Source organism: Perca flavescens, chromosome 19 (assembly GCF_004354835.1).
Source record: "Perca flavescens isolate YP-PL-M2 chromosome 19, PFLA_1.0, whole genome shotgun sequence".
Classification (NCBI taxonomy): Eukaryota; Metazoa; Chordata; class Actinopteri; order Perciformes; family Percidae; genus Perca; species Perca flavescens.
The window spans coordinates 6,416,207-6,440,096 of record NC_041349.1 but is presented as its reverse complement, the minus strand read 5'-3'; the positions used below and the strand labels follow the sequence as shown (position 1 = coordinate 6,440,096).

The 23,890-nt window shown below is 40.7% G+C and overlaps 2 protein-coding genes across 2 annotated transcripts in view; both read left to right on the top strand.

Annotated features, from left to right (window-relative positions):
• The first annotated feature begins 2,136 nt into the window (after positions 1 to 2,136).
• On the top strand, positions 2,137 to 10,680 carry LOC114545238 (gastrula zinc finger protein XlCGF49.1-like). The gene is made up of 2 exons (XM_028563520.1): positions 2,137 to 2,295; positions 9,985 to 10,680. The coding sequence occupies exons 1-2, from the start codon at positions 2,197 to 2,199 to the stop codon at positions 10,516 to 10,518; spliced, it is 633 nt and encodes a 210-aa protein (XP_028419321.1). The 5' UTR covers positions 2,137 to 2,196; the 3' UTR covers positions 10,519 to 10,680.
• Positions 10,681 to 15,702: 5,022 nt separating this feature from the next.
• Positions 15,703 to 23,890, top strand: part of LOC114546167 (zinc finger protein 271-like) — a 39,343-nt gene continuing 31,155 nt past the window's right edge. The window contains exons 1-2 of the mRNA XM_028564853.1: positions 15,703 to 15,894; positions 22,045 to 22,670. Of these exons, the coding sequence (XP_028420654.1) occupies positions 15,796 to 15,894; positions 22,045 to 22,670 (725 nt within the window). The 5' untranslated portion in view covers positions 15,703 to 15,795. The remainder of the gene's footprint in view (positions 15,895 to 22,044; positions 22,671 to 23,890) is intronic.

The window sequence follows — 23,890 nt, the reverse complement described above, 5'->3', positions numbered from 1 at the left end:
ATAATAATTTATTTTTGGTTTCTTTCCATGTGATATAAACATTAATTTGTTTTACTCTTTCCTTAATTAGTTTTAGGGCAAAATCTTTTATTCAGAAATGTAAATTCAAAAATAATCTTTCTCTATAACCATTCAAATATGTAATACCTGCCACATATGTCTGATTTTTAATATATATAGTTGCTTTTACTCTTTCTCTCCATTTAGTCTTTTTTTCATATATTTTGCGTTGCTGTTTTTGTAGTTTCATCACTTGATTTCACTGTTGCCATGTTGTATTTTGCCCTGGTTTTCAATAAAAGTTTAGAAAAACTACAATCCCATGATGCATTGTGTGTTTTGTTGCCATAAAACAGTAGCTGCAATACTCAACTACTACTCAATACTCAAGTTATGAGTATTGATACTCTACATGTGTCCTATGTGAGATGTCTTGTGTATCACTGGGAGCCAGTCAGGTTGGTAACAGCCAGTTTAATAAGCCTCTGCCTGCATTTCCAATGGAAGAAAACAGCGTGTGAATGCTCATCTCAAAGTGGTGGTGCGTTCTTTTTGTCTTGTAATCGCGACTAGTAGCTCGAGTGTGACGTCACATCAGTGTCGACAATCGAATAACCGCAGGCAGGCTACTGCTCTGCTTTCTGCTCAAGACTCGGCCATTGTTGTCATATAGCAACCGAGCGTCTCTAGCCAATTTCAGCTACACAAGCTACAAAATAACTAATTAGGCGGTATTTAACTCCTAATAAGACTGTAGAGACATGTCTATAGGTAGTAGTATACAGCACTATGTTTAACTCATAATAATACTGTAGAGACATGCCTATAGGTAGCAGTATACAGTGCTATGTGTACGACTTCTTCATTTGGTTACAACAAAGACAAAAGTGCTTAAAATTGTAGAAAACGACAATGTTTACTACGTGTGATGCACGACGTAGCCATCTTTGAAAGTGAACTCGGGGTCCTCTGAGGGCAGACGACTTGACGAGTCGTGTAAACGACCTCTAAACGACCGTAACTCTGGAAAACGACTCGTAGATCGACTTCGGTGGACAAAAAGAACACACCATAGGTGCTGGTTAACCTACAGAATATATTTTTTGAGTGGCAAAACATGAATAAAACACCAGAGGTGAGTTTGTTATAGAAATCAGTGAAAATACCATTTTACATTATTGTTGTGCAGCAGAGATGTCCTGCCCAAGTATCATATTCTACAGACTCAAGAAAACATTTTATGTTTGTTATAAATCCTTAAATCATAATTCTAATATTATACAACAGCATCCTGAAAATAATAAATTGGGAACATAACTATAAATGATCAAATGAAATATGAAGTCATAAACTACCCACCAAAAACTACTTTGTCTTGTATGGTACAAAAAACTCAAAAGACTCTATTTTTCTTTTGAAAGTCATTGCGACTGTGACAACTAGTGGCCTACTCCAGGCTACTACCTTACATTTACATATATATATTTTTTAAATTATTTCTATAGGTCTGTGACACCATCCTGGGACACACTAGGGAGCGTTTCTCACCTTGTTGCAGGGGGACAGGTTCATTGGGTCCCAAAACTTTATATTTTCATAAACATTTTTAGTGTTTCGATTAGATTTTTTTTTTTTTTAAAGTGTAGGGGGGGTGTCCAAGGCTGCCTTTTGAAAAAAGCGGAAGACATGTCTTTCATAATCTGAGACTTGTTTTCAAGTCTCAGAGACGCTCTCATTTCAAACTTTTTCCATCATCAATATTTGTTGAGCTGTTGTATTTGGTTTTCTCGGCATGAACACTGTTTTAAGACTGAGTCATGATGTGATTGGATTCAATATAATTTAATATCTTACACCAACCAGTATAAAACATATTATTTACGCAATAGTATATTTGATAGCAAATTATTCATTTGTAGATAAAATGTTTATTGTTCCCACAGCATGTCAGTTTATCTGGTTAATCACTGAGTAACGGGAGATGTTGGGATTTCTTCATTTAATTATGATGATTAGATTTGTTGGGGATCTCTGGCGGTCCTGTTATTGTAGCAACAGTAACTAAGGGGGGCGTGGTTTAGTACGGGGTTGTGACCGCGAGACACTGCGAGATTTGCAGCGGCCAGAGTGAGTCCACACACAACAGAGCGAGCAGCCACAGAAGAGAGCTGATGGATTTCAGAGACAAAGAGAGGAATGGAGGACCAGACCTCCGACCAGAACCCGGAGCAGCGGAGCAACAAGGTCCCCAGAAGACAAGCAGCAGGCTCGGACTCTGATACCACCGATGTTCAGGTCAGTGTTCAGGATACTAAACACACGCGGAAGAGGCTCGAGGCTCCGTGTATCGTTCGTTCATTCTGTTGTTAGAGATCAGACGTGGAGAAAGGAAAGGCGTGTTTAGATGTCTCCTTCGTCTTCCATCTTGTAGACACTCAAACTAACTAAATGAACTGTGGAGAGTCTCATTAACTGCAGACTTGAGATCGTAAACACTTCAATATTAAAACGACCCAATGAAACCAGTTGAGAAACGTTAACAAAGTGTTTTTTATCCAGAAAAACCGCAGTTTACGGCTCCAATATGGCGGCGACGTGATGTGCTCAGATATAGTGCCTTCAAATGGGCTCGTGTTGATGAGAAGAGTGAATGTGTCTTATTTTATCAGTAATTATGGTCAAACAAATGCTATGATAGAGAAACTGTAAAACATTATTAGATAATCTATGTATATATGTAAATCTTTACTGCAGGCCTCTTCCTCCCTGTCATCTTCATCTGCCTCCTCCTGATCACCCTCTGAATCTGCAGCCTCCTCTTCCTTATAGTTACTATAATTTATTTTGCTAAATTATAGCCAACATTCACAAAATGGTCATTGAATTAAGTAGCAGTCTCCTTTGTTTCTGTTATTAGATATTGAATGTTTTTATTAAAGTGGTCTAGATAATCTGATTTCCCAGTACCTTCCATGTGCTGCCGTGTCTCTTTTCTGTACTGTAGCCTAATTGTTTATTGAAATAATCCTTCTTAGTTATTCTCAATATGCTAGTCAATTTATTTTCATATTTTTATATGTATTTTCTGCTTATTTTGTTCTAAATTGTAGAAACTGCTTGTACAATACTTTTTTTCATATTTATTTGTCCTTAGTGGTTGTAAAGGTCAATTTTTGTCATACACAGTGGTAAATGTAGATATGAATTCATCATAGGCTTTATTTGGGTCATGATTCAAATAGACCTCTGTCCAAGGGCCTCTATGGTGTCCAGGCGCATAACCAGTAATGGGCCAGGGCAGAACTGGCAGGGCCGGATTAACAATTTCATGTGCCCTGGGCAACTAGACGCAAGCCCCCAACCCCCCCCCCAAAGCAACAATCGCAAAGTCGCTATCATCTATAGCCCATACTTCTATTAGGGTTGGGCGATGTCCCCTAAATTGGCAATTGACTATGTTTACAGTAAAACATCGTGATGGCGATGATTTCGGGGGGGGGGCTCAGATCTCTTTACATAAATATTCTTTTCTACTACTATGGGCCAACAGTTAACATAGAAATTATTAGACATACACTTAAATGCCCTCTGTAAATGTGTAAAGGTTTTACAACTTGACCTACTTTTACTTAACGGTGCAGTAAAGTCAATCCGATGTCCGTGGTCTGCGTAGCGACAGTACAGCGGGATGTTTGCCTTCAACAGAGCGACAGTAATAACCTAACATACAGTGGGGGAAATAAGTATTTGACCCCTTGCTGATTTTGCAGGTTTGCCCACTTACAAAGAATGCAAAAATCTACAATTTTAATCATATGTACATTCTAACAGTGAAAGACAGAATCCCAAAGAAAATTCCAGAAAAATCACATCATATGAATTTATTAAAATTGATAACCATCTGATGAGGAAAAACAAGTATTTGACCCCCTGGACAAACAGCATGTTAATATTTTGTAGAAAAGCCATTATTGGCCAGCACAGATGTCAAACGGTTTTTATAGTTGGTGACAAGGTTTGTGCACATTTCGGCAGGGATGTTGGCCCACTCCTCCCTGCAGACAGCCTCCAAATCATTCAGGTTCCGAGGTTGTCGCCTGGCAACTTGAATTTTAAGCTCCCTCCAAAGATTTTAAATCGGATTCAGGTCTGGAGACTGGCTAGGCCACTCCAGAACCTTGATGTGCTTCTTCTTCAGCCACTCTTTTGTTGCTTTGGCGGTGTGCTTAGGGTCGTTGTCGTGTTGAAACACCCATCCTCGACCCATCTTCAGCTCTCTCACTGAGGGAAGGAGATGTCGGTCCAGAATTCCACGATACATGGCCCCGTCCATCCTCCCCTCAATACGATGGAGTTGTCCGTCCCCTTGGCTGAAAAGCACCCCCAAAGCATGATGTTGCCACCACCATGCTTGACGGTGGAGATGGTGTTCTTTGGGTTGTACTCTGTTCTTTGCCCTCCAAACACGACGAGTTGAGTTGAGGCCAAAAAGTTCTATTTTGGTCTCATCTGACCACATCACCTTCTTCCAGGCCTCTTCTGAGTCGTCCAGGTGGTGAATGGCGAACTTCATGCGGGCCTGTACATGTTTCTTCTTGAGCAGGGGGACCTTGCGTGCGCTGCAGGATTTCAATCCATGACGGCGTAGTGTGTTACCAACCGTTTCTTTTGTAACTGTGGTCCCAGCTGCCTTCAGTTGATTCATCAGTTCCCCCCTTGTGGTTTTGAGATGATTCCTCACCGTTCGCATGATCAGGGACACCCCACGAGGCAAGATCTTGTGTGGAGGCCCAGACCGAGGGAGGTTGGCGGTGGTGTGGTGCTTCTTCCATTTCCTGATAACTGCACCGACAGTTGATTTTTCTCTCCAAGTTGCTTTCCGATTCTCTTGTAGCCCATCCCAGCCTTGTGCAGATCAACAATCTTGTCCCTGATGTCCGTAGAAAGCTCTTTGGTCTTGCCCATGGTGGTTATGTTGGATGCTGGTTGTTTGGGTGTTGACAGGTGTCTTTTATACAGGTAACGAGGTGAGGCAGGTGTATTTGATGTAGATAATTGGTTCAGATTGGGGCTGTGTCTTAAAGAAAGACTAACTGGCTTGTAGGAGCCAGAATACTTGCTGTTTGTCCAGGGGGTCAAATACTTGTTTTTCCTCATCAGATGGTTATCAATTTTAATAAATTCATATGATGTGATTTTCTGTAATTTTCTTTGGGATTCTGTCTTTCACTGTTAGAATGTACATATGATTAAAATTGTAGATTTTTGCATTCTTTGTAAGTGGGCAAACCTGCAAAATCAGCAAGGGGTCAAATACTTATTTCCCCCACTGTACCATCATTACTGAGTTTAAACTACATTCTCGGTTATGTTTGCACTGAATAACGCATTCAATAAACAGAAACATAACTCGCAGCGCACATGAACAGATTAGCTTACACATAAAATGGCACCCTCGTGAATTAGCCTACTGTTGCTAACGTACATTCATAAATCCTGCATAACATGGTCCCGTACCTACAGGACCTCAGACTTACTTATTGATGCGCGCACAGAGTAGTGTCGACAAACTTGGTCCAATGAGGGGAGACAGGAAAGTGTGATAGCGTTCCACTTTTAACGCTTTTTTCTCTCTCACTCGAGAACGCTGTGTCCAACGTTACTAGAAGGTAGAGCGAGCTACAGCTGACAGGGAGAGAGAGAGAATGTATCACTACAGCCAATCCAGTCTGCTCAGAGCCGTGCTCTTTTTCACAAATAGGTTGCACGTAAAGGGGAAAAAAGTAGCTTCCACTTAAGGAGACCTATGTCTTGTCTTTGTGTCTTTGCTAGTTTAAGACCGACTCACTTGTCAATTTCCCGTCCAGCGCCGCGACTGGGATTAGTGTGTTTGACAGGGTGGAGGGGCTTGGCATCACGATGGTGGCTCTACCATCGTGATGCCGGCCAGCCATCACGATGGACGATCATATCGTCCATTGGCACAACCCTAACTTCTATACTAACAAATCAGGCTTCTGCACGGCTCGGTGGAGATGTACAGTATGTACAAAAGCCTCAGCATGAAGTGCGTTCAAGAGACAGAACAGACACACAAATGTTTAACATAACTTTATACAATGAATCACAGAACTTGGTGGCTACAGAGTAATTATTAAATGTTGCAATATGTAGCCAATCAATTATCTTTTGACTGTAACAGTGACATGAAGCAGACATCCATAGGGAAGCTTTAACTTCAAACCAGATATTATTTCTAAAATGCAAAATGTGAAATTATCATCCTGAAGCAGGCAATTAGTGTATATGGAGTAACAGTCAGCCATTGGCTACACTGTTCATGTAGTTCAAAGTCAAGATCATGCTTATTGTTTCACAATCAACTATATCAACATTTTATGTTGATGCACTACTATATATTCTTATTAGTTTAACAAATGGGCCTTACAACTGGCCTCTTCCTCCCTGTCATCTTCATCTGCCTCCTCCTGATCACTCTCTGCCTCTGTCCCTCTCTCTGAATCTGCAGCCTCCTCTTCATCCCTCACAGTCAGTTCTTCCTTTCCCTCTTCTGCTTCTTCATGCAACTAGGGCTACAGTTGAAAATTAGCCGACTGGCTAACACTGGCGCATTTACAGAAATGTTGATTAATGTGCATTGTCCTAATATAAATAAATAAATCTTCTTCTTCTTCTTCTCTTTCACTTATTTCTGCATCTCTTTCTGTGGCCTTCTCCTGGTCTGACCCGCCTGGTCTCTCCAGTTTACTGCCTTCTCCTTCTTCATTCCCCTCCTTCTCTTCCTCCTGTGCACTGTGTTGTAACGTAACGCCTTCTGAACGTTATGAATTCAAACATGCCAGTTTGTAATATTTTGTATTATGCCGTTGTTGTTTTTACTAATATCAAAACTAATCAAAGGGCTGAGAGCTCTACAAATCACGAGGGAGCGATTTGACTTTTGGCTAACGTAATAGACGCGCTGTTGTTGATGCTGATTTGCCTTAACCATACATTACATTCATTACAAATTAAATTTGACATTAAATGTGTGTTTAAACTTCACCTGGGGAAACTGACTTCACTTCCATAGGCTCGGGGTGCAGCTCAATCGCTCCAGTCTTTGCCGGAGCAGCCGCAGACTCGCTGTGACAGACCGTGGTAAAGTTGGTTTTATATTGGACGTTGGATATTTCGACACATTTGAAAAATCTATTTTTCAGCTTGACCTTCCAATATAAAACCAACTATACCACCGTCTGTGAATGCTCATCCTTGCTCGCTACGCAGGAAGCTACACACACTGTTTTTGACGTGATTTAACATAATATTTTGATGGAGCCCAGGGCCCCTTAGATGTCCTGTCCAAGATAACTTATCTGTGAGTGACGTAGTTTTTAGTTTTCTTTGATCCTGTCACTGCCGTGGACTCGATACACTGTCTAAGATTTGGCGCCTTGCTGGCCACTTTTCATTATATCTTTCATATATCCTTCAAACAATGCTTGGCTGGAAGTTTTCATTCTTTGATTTTCTGTGCGCTGGTAGCGCATTCGCTGCTCATGATCTGACCATAGTCCTGAAGCACAATGCTGTTATGAATGCACAAAGGATATATGTTACATATTTAATTTCTGTCTGATGTAGGCTATTCTACGTCGTGCAGTATGTAAACCCCTTCTCTGCTGTTTGGGTTCATGTTTAGTTACCACTTTGTGCTATAAAATGGTTAATGATATAACTGTGCTGTGCAGAGGCAATGCTGCTGGTTCTGCCGGTGCAAATATATTTATAGGTTATATTTTATATACTTTTTATATATATTTTATAGGTTAAAATCAACAGGTTTTCGTCTATATTGTTGTGTAGAAACTTTTTTAGACTGAGCTTAGTTGGTTGAGCATGTTGGAGACAGTACTGCTATTGCCGTTGTAATGCAGTATATGTTGGAAGGTAAAGTTTTTTTCCAGTTTGTCCTTTTTGCTACTTCGTCTTTTTAAAAATGGCCCACTCACTTTTGCACTGGCCCACCCAAAATACTATTTCTGCCTTACGCCACTGGTTATGACACTTATTTCACCAGTCGGTTACTTTTAAACGACAAGAATAACCACCAGATGGGAAAGGGTATTTTACAATAACTTTGAATGCACTGTCTGTTGTTTTTCCGACAACGGCAGCAGCAGAGTGTTGTATGTCCCGGTGTTGGAATCCTCTACGGTGAAATACAGCCACACTGATTAGCTTTTATCATTTTAACTGTATTTAAGCCAGCTACTAGCTAACAGTATGCATATTGATGTTCAGAAAATGGTGTCGTCCTGCGACTTTTGCATGCAGAAACTAGAAGAAGAAGATAATTACCTCTTCTAAAGAGTCCATCGTGTTTTTTTTTTATCCTTCGTGTCCTCCCTGGCTACAAGTCACTGTGTGGAGGAGGGGGGAGGGGGTGGTGCATGATAACGGAAGGCTTGTATCATGTGGACCCACCGACAGATTTGTTGTCATTACTTAGAATTCCTCATGGGAGCGACAGTAGGGCTGAGCTATATGAGCAAAATATCTAATTGCGATTATTTTGACTGATATTGCGATTCAATTCACGATATTGGAGGGAATGATCGTTTTTGTCTCATTATTCTAATTGCCATTGAAAAATATTAAAATGAAAAAGATTACAGTGTGACTTTTGCGAGGACGGTCTGCGGTGGCCAAGTACGTGACAGGTGTCGTGCCTGTTTAGAGGTGGAGATAGAGTCCCAGACAGTGAACGGGAAAGATCACTGCCTCTATCGCTACCAGAAAGAAAGTTCTAAAAAACTATGTGTGGCACTAAACTGCCCGGGAGTTTGTGTCCAGCTGAACTTTTGCCAAAACAACAAAGCACAGTCTCCCTGGCTCTCTTTCTCCGTAAAATAATGCTGCATTCAAGTGCGGTCGGGAACAACACTACAGTAAAGTTACTCCTCTTTCCCAGACTAATCACCTTAGATATGATCGCTATTTCAGTGTTCACAAAAAAGAAAGTAATACAGTAATAATAAGTAAGTAATAATAACTAATAATACAGTAAATTGACAAAAAGAATCCTTTGTTTACATTTTTGAATCTGCATTTGTTAAGCACCATTCAATTCAAATGTGACTGAACAAAAATATGACTGGGATGGTAGTTTCTCTATTTATTACCAAAGTATTATCAGTAATAGTTTAAATGGGGGAAATGTGAAAGATACCGTCGCAGGTCGATTTCAGGTGTGCACCCTTACATTTTCTGCCTGTGCCTCCTATAAAAAATTCAGTTAGGGGCTACAGTGCTCCTAGTTTAAAAAAAGTTAGTCTGGACCCCTGCAGAGAGTGTCTCCTAGCTTACCAGCCCTTGGCAACAAGTAAAAAAAGTCTGTCTTTAGTCTTTAGTACCCCCATTTTTGGACAGAAAAGCATTACTCCAATTCGCCACTCTCCTTTATCTGTGATTCCATCAGGAAACCACGCTTTCAGGCCATTATTCCCTGGAACCGACATCAGTAAACACGAGAATAAAATGAAAGACAGACTATTAATAGAAAGAGGCGTCCCTAAGTTTTAGTTTTCGTTGTCAAGCTGGGAACTTGAGACTGTTTTGGTTTGAGGTTTGCTGGGATCCTAAAGAGAACTGTTTTGGTGTTGAGAGAAAGGACTCATTTGCTGCAGTTACTTGAATGTATTAAGCTTAAGACATTTTAGTTACTTTGTTTACTTAGTTATTTTTGTAAACAAAACCAAATGAATGAATTAAATGTCCGTAGAGGGGCATGGGGTTGCCACTGACCTCAGTGGGAACCCCATGCTCCTCTATGGACACAATCTTGCAGGTAGGTAATGCATCAATCAAACTTGGAACATTCTGGGATTTTACAGACAACTCTAAATGTGTTTCTTGTTTTGGACAGTTCGCTCCACCGTGACATTTGACTCACTCTCTCGGTTTGTCTGCCTGTTATAGAAACTGAGAGGAAGAGAGGGACCTGTACGTCACCACTGTCAGCACTGTGACAAATCCTACACAACATCAAATTATTTAAAGGTTCATCAGAGAGTTCACGCCGGAGGGAAACCGTACAGCTGTGACCAATGTGGGGCAACGTACATACAACAGAGTAACCTCAAAAAACACCGACGCATTCACACTGGAGAGAAGCCGTACAGCTGTGACCAATGTGGGGCAACTTACGCACAGTGGAGTAACCTCAAAAACCACCAACGCATTCACATTGGAGAGAAACCGTACAGCTGTGACCAATGTGGGGCAGCGTTTGCCTCTCAAAGAAGGCTAGTAACACACCGACACATTCACACTAGAGAGAAGCTTTACTGGTGTGAACAATGTGGGAAAACCTTTTCTACGAGTGACCACCTACAACTCCATCGACGTGTTCACACGGGAGAGAAGCCGTACAGCTGTGAACAATGTGGAATAACTTTTTCTCAGAGTAGTAGCCTTAAATCTCACCAGTACATTCACGCTGCCTCGTTGTGAACATGTTTCAGAGCCTCCTCCTCATGCCCTGATAGCTGTGTTGTTATATTCTGATCTTCTCTCCACATTGAAGGCTGACCAGCAGTAACTTTATTTTCAGAGCTTTGCTATGACTACATACTGGCCTGCCCCTACCTCCCCAAAATCCTGCTGTCGTCACACACTATGTGCAACTATGTTCACACATCTCTGCTTGGAAGAAGTGGGTCAGAGGCCGGGAAGCTCTTTCTGATTTAGTGTGTTTTATGATTCCTGATCAATTTGGATGTTTTATTCATTAATTATTTGCCAAAGAAGGTTGCCACATTTTGGTTCTAATTTTATCTCTTGTATCCACCTGTTATACACTTCCCCAAAAGCATCAGTGATAACTTCCAAAGTAGTTTCCCAATCTTTCCTGTCTGGGGTACCAGACAGGGCTGTCCCTCCCTCATTACCACCACTGAGGTGCCCTTGAGCAAGGCCCTTAACCTCCAACCGCTCCAGTGGAGCTGCTCAGTGGCTCAGCAGATCAGACTGTGGTTGTACCGGGCAGCTTCCAGGTATAAATGTGCAACTGTGTGTATGTGATCAGGTCGTCGTTGCATATGAGAAATTGTTCTCAATTGAATTACCTGGACAAATAAATAAAGGTTAAAAAAACAAAAAATGGTTTAAAAAAAAAAAGGTCGCAACTGATGTGACCTTTTTGAAGCGGTGTGAGTCCAGTAAACAGTGCGTCTATCGTGCCAGAAGAACACTTTTTAAAGACTGAGAGAAAAAACGTGACCACCTTTTTTTTTAAATGTCTTTCTCTGTGTAATGAGGCCTGAGGTCATGAGAACGCAGCTTTGATCTGCCAAGAATTTTCTTAATAATCGCTCAGTAAATGAAACGTTGTGACTTGAAGACTGGATGGATGTTCTGACTGTTGTACTGGAAAGTTTGTATCTGTCATAACTGATATGTGAGCTTTCTTTTATAGGTTATCCATTACTGCATGTGTTTATTATATTTTTTTGTATTTACTTTTATACTTACTTTACTCTGTTTTCTATACTATATTATAACCTATCAGTTATAGAGATCCATTATAGTTTAACTATTGTTTTAAAAGGAAACCATAAGCTTCTCCTGCCGTAGTACTGAGGCTACGCAGCCCCCCTCCCTCTTCTGTAGCCGATGTACTTGGCAGTACCTGGCAAAGGGCCAATAGCGGTACAGACTCAGCCAGTAGGAGTTAGATTTTTAAGTGGCATGTGGCAGCCGGAAATGGCATGTCCTTCACCGTAAGACGTATAATATAACTTTTATCGTTAAATTTTACGTAAAATATAGACGTAAAATATATAAAATAATGTAAATATAGACATAAAATATATTTAAAAAATACGTAAAAGAAAAGCGGTTTAGGAAAAGAACGGGGAAAGCAAACGTGACTCGCGGGAAACCATCCCGGGTCTCTGGGGTGAAAGTCCTGTGTTTTTCCCTCAGACACACATTCTTCCTCTTACTGCTACGGCGTCCGATGTGGACTCAACAACCTACTTAATGATGGTTTTCCATGTCTTATAACTTGAATGATGAGATGTATCCCATAAAATGTTAAAACATAATGTTGAAGTTTTCTTTCTGTGAATAACAACCTCCAAACTTTCTCATTCATTCTGGACCGGCAGGTTTACTCTGGAGAGACATTTAAGGCAGGCTTGGTAATGTTGAAAAGCTAGCAAGATTTTAAAGTAGCTCCTCGGGGGTTTCACCCCACACACAGACGTGCACAAGACTTTTCCTGGAAACAACCAATCCCCTCACGGAAACGAAACGAAATCGTACCGGTCCAACAGAAAGATGTTGTCATTTTTCATGGCTTTCAGCTCCCTCAGCTGTCGCCATTGGCTGAAAATCTATGCCAATGGTTACTCTAGTTAGTTCTTTAACTATATCTACAGTCTCTTTTTAGCAGGGCGGGCGGTTGCTAGAAACCGCGCCAGTGGCAACTTTTGCTGACTTTTTCCCTCCATTCTCCAGCAGACTCACAGTAACTCCGGCGGCAACGACACACACTGAGCTCACGCTTTCATGGGAGGGGTACAGGACGCTGAGCGGGGAAAGGAGACATTTCATTGGTTGTTTCCAAGCGGACCGTGAGGTAGTGATTGTTGGGCGTTCTTACAGGATTACAGCAGCTACAGATGACGGATCTTTGTCGTTCCTTTTTCAGAGCCCATACGTTATGTATTGCTGTCGGGGGTTTAAAGACCATTTCAAACTTAATATATGAAAAGAGTAGTTGGACAGTAGTGTTACCAACCCTGCCTTTAAGACCTTCATAGATAATAATAAAAGTTTATTTTTTGTTTCTTTCCATGTGATATAAACATTAACTTGTTTTACTCTTTCCTTAATTACTTTTACAGCATCATCTTTTATTCACAAATGCTAATTCAAAAATAATCTGTAATACCTTGTATGTTTTCTAGTTTCATCACTTGATGTCACTGTTGCTATGTTGTATTTTGCCCTGGATTTTAATAAAAGTTTAGAAAACCTACCATCCCATGATGCATTGCGTGTTCTGTTGCCATAAAACAGTAGCTGCTTTATTCAAGTTTGGAGTATTGATACTGTACATGTGACCTATGTGAGATGTCTTGTGTATCACTGGGAGACTGTTGGTAACAGCCAGTTTAATCAGCCTCTGCCTGCATTTCCAATGGAAGAAAACAGCGTGTGAATGCTCATCTCAAAGGACAACAGCTAGCATGCTCTGTGTGGAAAGACGGCACATGTAGGTGCTGGTTAACGTACAGAAAAAAAAATCATAATTTTAATAATCTACAACAGCACCCTGAAAAGAATAAATTGGCAACATAAAAATAAATGATCAAATGAAATATGAAGTCATAAACTACCCACCAAAAACGACTGTGTCTTGTATGGGACAAAAAACTCAAATGGCTCAATTTTTCTTTTGAAAGTCATTGTAACAGTGACAACTAGTGGCCTACTCCAGGCTACTAGCTTACATTTACATATATATTTAATTATTTTTTAATTATCTGTATAGGTCTGTGACACCATCCTGGGATACACTAGGGAGCGTTTCTCACCTTGTTGCAGGGGGACCATTTCATTGGGTCATCAACTAGACCCAAAACTTGATGTTTTTATAAACCGTTTTAGTCTTTAGATTAAAAAAAAAAGTGTAGGGGGGGTGTCCAAGGCTGCCTTTTGAAAAAAGCGGAAGACATGTCTTTCATAATCTGAGACTTGTTTTCAACAAAGAGATGCCCTCATTTCAAACTGTTTCCATCATCAGTATTTGTTGAGCTGTTGTATTTGGCCTTCTCAGCATGAACACTGTTTTAAGACTGAGTCATGATGTGATTGGATTCAATATCATTTAATATCTTACACCGGTATAAAACATATTATTTACACAATAGTAGATTTGATAGCAAATTATTCATTTGTAGATAAAATGTTTATTGTTCCAACAGCATGTCAGTTTATCTGGTTAATCACAGACAGGGCATGAAATGAACACCCGCCCACCCGCCAAATGCGGGTGAATTTTGCAATTGGCGGGTAACACTGTCAATCTACCTGCCACTTTGGCGGGTAGCCAATGAGAATTGAGTGACTCAGATGCTATCTAACTATCGGTAAGACCGGCAAAACATTTCCGACCATCATTTTTCACTCTTAAGTCTCTGAAAGTTGCTGCTGTTGGTCTGCTGTGTGTGCGTGTGTGTGTGTGTGTGCCTTGTGTTTTTTCTTGTCTTTCCATTTTGTATGCAAATAGGTGTGTGCCATTGCCCGGAGGTTATTGGTGGAGAAGTTCAGGCCCGTCCCAGTGATTGGCTGCAGCGGAGGATACTACCCTCATATAAGGAGCCAAGATGGCGGCCGTCAGCGGGCAGCAGGCATTTCCTCATCCTCCTAATCTCCCAACCGGCCACTCTTTTTGTACTCTTTGGTTTAGATTAGATATTGTTTTTTTTGTTTGTTACGTGTAGATCTTGTTTTCTCATGTTTTTTTAGTTAGGGAGGTAATTATTTTGTCGTTTGTTTTGCCCTTTTGTTTGTTACGTTAGTTTCTTATCTCTCAGTTAGGATTGTTTTGTTTGTTACTTTTATGGTAGGCAAAACTGAAGCTATATACATCTGTTATATATATATATATATATATATATAGATATATATATATATATATATATCTTTTTCTATGTAAAATAAATTCATTTGTTGATCTAACCACGTAACGGTTTGTGGCTACTTGGGAGACGCCCCTAGACTGGAGCGTAACAACACACACACACACACACACACACACACACACACACACAATCACACACGGTGGATGCAGGAAAAAAACGCCGATGAGACCTACAGGATGACCTAAATTTAGGACAGCTACTTTATTGTAAGTGCAATGATAAGTTAACATCCAGTAAGTACTTTATTAAACCGTATGAGTCCCAGCCCAGGTTAGGAAATTAACTAACAATGTAAAGATCAACAAGCCACTGACACATATGTTCATGTTTGATTCATTCAATAAATTATTATTTTGTGTCTTAAATCCACCAGCCGTTTTCATAATATACCAACATCATCATCCTGAGTAATTAATTAATAGTAATAATTATTATTCTCCCCAAAACAAGTTTCCTTTTTTTTGTTTTTTGATTTTTAAGAACTATCCAAAAAAAGTTGCAACTTTTTTGCAACAACTCAATAACACAACATGTGTTATGGTCTACATTCACCAGTGTTTTGTTGTTGTAGGCTACTCCTGATTTTGTCAGTCCTCTCATCTTCTTTCTTATATGCAGTGGCATAACGAGCCAACACTGGACCTCTAGGCAGTATTATCAAGGCGGGACCCACTACTACAGCACGTGATGACGGCGCAATGTCCATGAGTAGGCTACCATGAATAGGACAGGACAGGATCATAGAGACACAGCAAGTCCTGTTTTTCACCTTTATGAGGTAAAATAAAAACGGCTGGTAAAAAGTCACTTTGGCAGGTGGATAAAGTGGCTGGTGGTGAAAAAAGTTAACTTCATGCCCTGATCACAGAGTAACAGGAGATGTTGGGATTTCTTCATTTAATTATGATGATTAGATAGGTTAGGGATCTGTGGCGATCCTGTTATTGTAGCAACGGTAACTAAGGGGGGGCGTGGTTTAGTACGGGGTTGTGACCGCGAGAAGCTGCGAGATTTGCAGTGGCCAGAGTGAGTCCACACACAACAGAGCTGCTGGATTTCAGAGACAAAGAGAGGAATGGAGGACCAGACCTCCGACCAGAACCCGGAGCAGCGGAGCAACAAGGTCCCCAGAAGACAAGCAGCAGGCTCGGACTCTGATACCACCGATGTTCAGGTCGGTGTTCAGGACACAACAACGATACTAAACACACGCGGAAGAGGCTCGAGGCTCCGTGTATCGTCCGTTCATTCTGTTGTTAGAGATCAGACGTGGAGAAAGGAAAGGCGTGTTTAGATGTCTCCGCGTTTCCTGCTTCCATCTTGTAGACACTCAAACTAACTAAATGAACTGTGGAGAGTCTCATTAACTGCAGACTTGAGATCGTAAACACTTCAATACAAAAACGACCCAATAAAAGCAGTTGAGAAACGTTAACAAAGTGTTTTTTATCCAGAAAAAAACGCAGTTTACTGCTCCAATATGGCGGCGACGTGCTGTGTTCAGATATAGTGCCTTCAAATGGGCTCGTGTTGATGAGAAGAGTCCGTATAAACGCTCTCTTGTGCAATTCACGACCTCGTGAGTGAAAGTTTCCTCAAAGCACCGAGTTTATCAAGGTTTACACACCGTCTCATGTGATACGTCTCTCTCGTCGCCATTTTGGTACGGGGGCTCTGACCATAAACACTCGGTGCCTTCAACGTTTTTTAAGCCAAGGACCCCTTAACTGAGAGAGAGGGATCAGGAACCCCCTGCTACATACAAATAGACACATTTAGTGCATAAAATACTACGCTATTGAAGTCATAGTTTTTGGCATGATTTTATAAATCATGTTTTAATGTTAAACACACATGTGGCACAATGAATCCTTATGATGAACTGCATCTCTGGATAGCTACCTTAGTGACTATCTCACCTATAGGCCAGTAAGCATATCATCAATATGTATTTTTTCACATTTGGCTGATTTATATTTGCTAATATTATGTTTGGTTTATGTTAAGACACTTTAGAAAATAAGTTAACAATAATTAAGTGGCCCACCCCTAGGGGTCCCGCACCCCATGTTTAAGATCTCTGATGAAGACTTGGATGCCACCTTAGGCCACTCCAGGAACTGTAGTTCTGACCCAAACACCTAACAGAGACATAGACAAATATCATTTTTAGCGTCTTGTGGATATATTACTTTAACGCCACCCAGGATGGGTGTGATTAGTTTTAAGGAATACAAACAGTGTTCACTATCCCAGGACAGATGAGGCTATTCTGTGGGACTAGAATGGGTCAGAACCCTGTTGCAAAATGTGTTCCAGATTAGCTATTACATACTTTGTACATTAGTGCTGCTATTGTAAGGTCTACAAGTACCTGTAAGTTTATAAATACCTGATTTGTCGGTGCACGATAATTTGCCCCATTTATGATTCTGATGGATTTCTTTTAAAGTAAGAAAATTGGATTTAAGATTAAATTTTTTCCCCCAAAAAAACTTCCACACCATAAATTACATTATGGTAATATGCGAGATTGATATAACACATTTAATGCATTTGTGTTAAGAATATCTTTGGTTTTGTTCAGAATTGCTATGGATTTTTATATTTCAGTTTTAATATGATTAACAATTAATAATCTCTTTCACTTACCACCAAGCTTGGGCAAACCATTCCTGAGCGATTTAAAAAGTGTTATTAACCGATTTAATAATGGCTAAGATCATAGGTGCCGATACCGTGGGTGCTCAGTGGGAGCACCTACGATGTGCCAGACTGCCAGTAGGCTACATTCATTTAAAAATAAACATTGCAGTTGGTGTGATTGGTTATGTCGCTGTCAGTCCCCTGCTCCATATCCTATCCACCAATCACAGCGTCTCTCGGATGAAAACGCCTCTTTAGTGACCTCGCTCCCTCCCTCCACTACAGTGTGTGTATGAGCGTTCGGTAATCAGAGTGAGACTAAAATGGACAGATTTGTAATTAAAAAAGCAAAACTTAATGATGCAAGTGCATCGACATCCACCAACAGTGCAGAGAGTTCCACCAGTGCCCTGTCAGAAGCAGATAACAACAGTGAAGCTAGGAGCAACAGTGAGTTATTCGAGTTAATAGGCGTGTGTGTTCGTGTCGGCCGCTGTCCATTTCCTAAGGTTCTGAAATGCAAACATTTTCTGACTACTTTTTTTTTGGGCACCCACGGAGGAAAACATAAGTCGGCGCCTATGGCTAAGATGTCTTTTTATGGCAGTAACTCCCCAACCCAGCTGCTGTACTGCACATATGGGAGACACCCACAAACTCAGAGATTCCTCGATATAAGTTACAGCTGATGATCATAATACCTTGTTGATGTTTAAATACAAAAAAAATAGATCGATAAGTAAATTTACCAAAAAGAATATTTAATGGCAACAAAATAATGTGCCTCGATCATTGTTTATTCAGGAAAAATTACTTTTACAGTTCATATAGTTAAGGCCATATGGTCAAAATTAAACAATGTATTTAAAAAAATGTAATGACCAGTGGCATTTTTCTATCTAAAAAATTGGTGTGGTACAATTTCAAAAGCTGGGCTACATACCAATAAAACTAGAATACTCTGTATCTCACTCTGTTAACATGTCAACAGAGCATGGCTTCACAAAACAGTGTTGTAACGTGAACACACGCAATGCGGCTACCAGCGGCAGTTGTTTAGTCGTCAATAGGTGACTGCAAGCACAGCTACAGGCAACGCCATATGACAGTGCTTTTAGGGGCCGTGGTAGTAACGTTAGAGTTTATCCAGAAAATGTTAACGTCATGTAGCGTTTCATGCATCTATGACAACAACCGAGCATGTACACACTCATCACCATCATACCAGACCTGCCAACATGTACACATTTTGTGTACTTGGCACTCATTTTGACCCTTAAGTACGCTTGTACGATTCGCTGCTCTCTAGGTACACATTTTGTTGCATTTCGCATTTCTCCGGTTTCAGTTTCTATGCAATCTACATCTGATGTTGATTCTGCCGCTGAGCAGTGGAGTGAAAAGCTTTCGGCCAATCAGAGCGCTGCATTTTAACCCTCCGCCCACCTGCCCCTCCTAGCCTACTACCATCGGCTACTTTGATTCAATTTTAAATGGGTATTTTTCATTTTCTCCTACTTATTAGGCTACTTCTAGTCCACCACAATTTGAGTCAAGTAGGCTATTGAACATTTTACTTACCTACTTATTTTATAGCTTTAGTTACTTTGCAGCGTCAGATTAATAATACAAAATAATATGAATATATTATGATGTATTAAAATGAATAAAGAGGAGACTTTGTTGACCCCATGGTGAAATTGACAAGCTACCTACCAAGAATACTTCCGCTTTTATTTTGGTAAAAGTAACGCAAAAGTTGTGTAAGCATTACAATTCCGAGACGGTAATATTGTAATATAACTAATTACTCTCAAATGACAGTAACTAGTAATCTATAATGTATTACATTTGGGAATGTAATACATTAACTTGCCCAACATTGGTGTCAATAGGCTAGCCTAACACACCTGCCATCCTTCCCATTAGTTGGGGGCAGAAAACTAAAAGCTTTTAGAAAGGCCAGGTGCTGATTAACATCAGATAAAGGTAACAGTTAGGGTATTTATGTGATGTGATGGCAACTGACATAATGCAATGTCGATGTCAAATTTGTAAAAGCGTATCTGAAAATATCTGACCCGTGTTATTTATTAGCCTGTAATTGTGTCTCTGTCAGGCTTCAATCTTGTGCTTTTTTAGTAGTTGCTTTAGGCCTATTTAAAGTTGTTTTATGAGTAAATCATTACTTAAACTACTTAATTTCCCTTCAGTAATCCGAAGAAGGCTATGTGTTAACCTGGTCTAACTCTCATCTTTAACACAGAAGTACTTAGGCATATTTATTAGCTCTCTCTGCCTCCTTTTGGTTAGATTAACAAATATATGGGCACAAAATATTGGACAGGATATAAGAAAACATTTGTATAGTAGTTTCACTACACATACAGCCATGGTGTACTCATAAAATTTCTTCAAGGTTGGCAAATCTGCAAACTTATGTATGTCGTTTGCATGGGTTTTGACAAGAGTGTCATATAAAGGCATGACTCAGTCCCATAGTTGCTTTGCAGCATATTTTGATTTAAGAAACTTCTGCTTGTTTTTAATCCCAACATTACAAACCCTGCCTTAAATGTCTCTCCAGAGTATACCTGCCGGTCCAGAATGTGGATCAGCTGCCGGGTTTCCTCACGCGTCCCTGTGTGATACAGGATGGTATATGTAAAGGGACTGTTGGATGGTTACAAATATATACAGTATATGTACAGGACTGTGTAGAGCAGAAAACAAGAAGTCGTATTCGTTGTTTTTTAAATCAGTTGTTTAAGCTGAAAATACTTCAATTTATGGGACTCTCTGGTTGATCTGGCCGCCATTGGTGCCGGTTGCGCAGTGTATTCTGGGTACCCCTCGGTTTCAAGTAAGCTCGCCACTTTGCTTGGTTTTAAGGGGTATCTACCCCTTCCCTTTAGCCCTACCCCTTGATCAAAATGAGAATTGGGATAGCCCTTACTCTCACGTGAACGCACGAAACTAAGGGGAAGGGGTAAGACAGAAAAATAAGACTCTGAGCATGAGTATTAACTTTCCACGTACAATGCGGTTGCATTTGTGTAAGAGGGGCTAGCCCCACTCTGACACATTCAGGCTGCTGTAGTCTACCGCGAACACGGGAGAACTCCCTCTGAAGCAGCAAGGCAGCGGCAGAATGTGAAATAAAAATCCTACCACAAATGATATGCAATTTAGGAAGATGTTATATTCATAGAATATAATAAATTATAGATGATAATGATCTTGAATTAATTAAAAATAACTCATTTGTTTGCATTTCTTTCTGTGCCCCACCTGCTCCTAATGACCTCACCTCTGATAATGACAATTACTTATGATAACAACTTATTTCACCAGTCACTTGCTGTTAAACGACAAGAATGATCACTAGATGGGAAAGGGTGTTTTACACTAACTTTGAATGCACCACGGTAGGGCTGTAACGATATGCTATATGAAACCGAAATCGCGACACTCATACCCACAAATCTGTGTCGCGGAGTGAGAAGGCGACACACTCCTTCCAACTCCCAGAGTTATCCCTCCCGTCCAGATCCAATGCTACCGCATCTTTACATTTTACCGGTAACACTAACAGAGGTGTAACGTTACGAATGGCCGCTGTTCTGACTCGGGTTCCTGGGTCTGTTTCCCGACAGTTCAATAAACTGCCGTTAGTTGTCCTTAGCACCGGAGTTAAGTGGCTGGGGGCTGACTGTGGATGTGTCCCCAGGGCTGTTGTCAGCTCTCTTCCCGACTGAAGGCTTGCAGCGCCGGGAGAGCGAGGCAGACAGACGGGGGTGGGCTATCTGGCTAAATTACCATGAGATTAGTCGTCTATCTATACAGTTAACATTACTGATGCATTTGTGGGTTAGCCCAGAGTTGTTAACCGTGGTCAAAACAATCATACTAAAAATAACTGAGCGTGTTGAACGATGTCGTAATCTTATGTTACCAAACCAAGAATTAGCTAACGTTATAGACCAAGCATTAGTTACTTTTCATTGTTTTTACTGTCTATGCTTGTCAACCAGCACCTTTTTATAGTAGGTACCAAAGCACTTTTTGGTCCCCTTACAAGTTAGAAGCGAAATTGTCCATTACCGTTACCATTATTCTTATGTCTCATTCGAACAAGTTTTTGAACCACTGAAACGATTTTGGAAACATTATTTTAAGGTACAAAAGAATCTTTGGTGTTGGATCGATCGATTATTGAAATCAATCAATATCAATAAATAAGGACTTCAGCGGAGGACGGTTTACGCCTCGCCATTGTCCATTAATACCTGACAATGGATACCTCGTCTGGCATTAACCCTTACTAGTCCCACAGCAAGACCAGCAGCAGCATGCTACTACTAACGATAGCCTCTGAGTCTGAAGTTAAACATTGACCTGCCCGTGGAGCATGACATTACGAGGGGGGTGGGGCTGGAGACTGCTGGTCTTTGTGTGCTGTAAAAACTACATTGTTGATTGGGGAAAAAATGCAATTTGGTTTGCCTAATTGCATTTTGGCAGATCTCAATCTATGTATGGGAACAACTGTACAATATTCTCCATGTGACCATCAGAGCAGACTGTGCTTTTCGGGAGTTGGCCCTCAAAGAGACAGGTGCCAAAATAAAGAGTGGTATCTCACTTTCTGTCTGTTTTTGTCTGTCTGTTTTTATAGAAACAAAGCGGAAGAGAGGGACTCAAACGTCACCACTGTCAGCACTGTGACAAATCCTTCACAACATCATCGTATTTAAAGATTCATCAGAGAGTTCACACTGGAGAAAATCTGCACAGCTGTGATCAATGTGGGACAGCTTTCACAACAGGGAGTGACCTAAAAAAACACCAGCGCATTCACACTGGTGAGAAGCCGTACAGCTGTGAACAGTGTGGGAAAACTTTTTCCCGGAGTGATTCTCTTAAACAACACCAACGCATTCACACTGGAGAGAAGCCGTACAGCTGTGAACAGTGTGGGAAAACTTTCAGCTGTCATCGTCGGCTACAGTCCCATCAACGTGTTCACGCTGGAGAGAAGCCGTACAGCTGTGATCTGTGTGAGAAAGCTTTCACCGTTCAGAGTCACCTTCGATCCCATCGACGTGTTCACACTGGAGAGAAGCCGTACTGGTGTGAACAATGTGGGAAAACTTTTTGTCAGAGTGGCCAACTAGAATGCCATCGACACGTTCACACTGGAGAGAAGCCGTACTGGTGTGAACAATGTGGGAAAACGTTTTCTCAGAATAGTAGCCTTAAATCTCACCAGCGCAGTCACGCCTCCTGCCTCCTCCTCATACCCTGATAGCTGATCTTCTCTCCACATTGAAGGCTGACCAGCAGTAACTTTATGTTCAGAGCTTTGCTATGACTTCATACTGGCCTGCCCCCACCCCCCCAAAATCCTGCTGTCGTCACACACTATGTGCACATCTTCACACAGATGTTCACACATCTCTGCATGGAGGAAGTGGGTCAGATTCAGGGAGGCTCTTTCTGATTTAGTGTGTTTTATGATTCCTGATCCATTTGGATGTTTTATTCATTTAATTTTGCCAAAGAAGGTCACCACTCCTGTGACGTTTTGAAGTGATGTGAGTCCAGTAAACAACCCTGCGTCTATCGTGCCACAAGAACACTTTTTAAAGACCAAAAGGGTAAAAATGTGACCACCTCTTTTATCTCTTTCTCTGTCAAATGAGGCCTGAGGTCATGAGAACGCAGCTTTGATCTGCCATGTATTTTCTTAATAATTGCTCAGTAAATGAAACGTTATGACTTGAAGACTGGATGGACCGTGAGCTAGCTACAGATGATGGATCTTTGTCGCTCCTTTTTCAGAGCCCATACGTTATTTATTGCTGTCGGGGGTTAAAGACCATTTCAAACAAAATATATGAAAAGAGTAGTTGGACAATGTTACCAACCCTGCTTTTAAGACCTTCATATGAAGGTCATTTATTTTGTTGTTGTTTTTCTAGTTTCATCACTTGATGCCACTGTTGCCTTGTTGTATTTTGCCTTTGATTGCAATAAAAGTTTAGAAAAACTACCATCCCATGATGCATTGCATGGTCTGTTGCCATAAAACGGTAGCTGCTTCATTCGAGTTGTGAGTATTGATACTCTACTCAGAAGACTGTTGTAGGAAATGACACGGTGCATGCTAGAGACTTAAATAGGTCTGACAGATGTGAAGTCTTCTTTCTATATCTATGTATGTCAATTACGCTCTTGCTGCCAGGGTTGCTGCTCTCATAATCTGAGACTTGTTTTCAAGAAAAGAGATTCATTTCAAACTGTTTCCATCATCAATATTTTCTGAACTGTTGTGTTTGGCCTTCTCAGCATGAACACTGTTGTAAGACTGAGTCATGATGTGATTGGATTCAATATCATTTAAAGGGGTGATAGAATGCAAAACCGATTTTACCTTGTCATACTTGGAAAAACGACAGTTTGGTGGGTAAATAAGACATACATAGAGCATTAAAATCCCATTGACACCGCTTTCCTCTGCA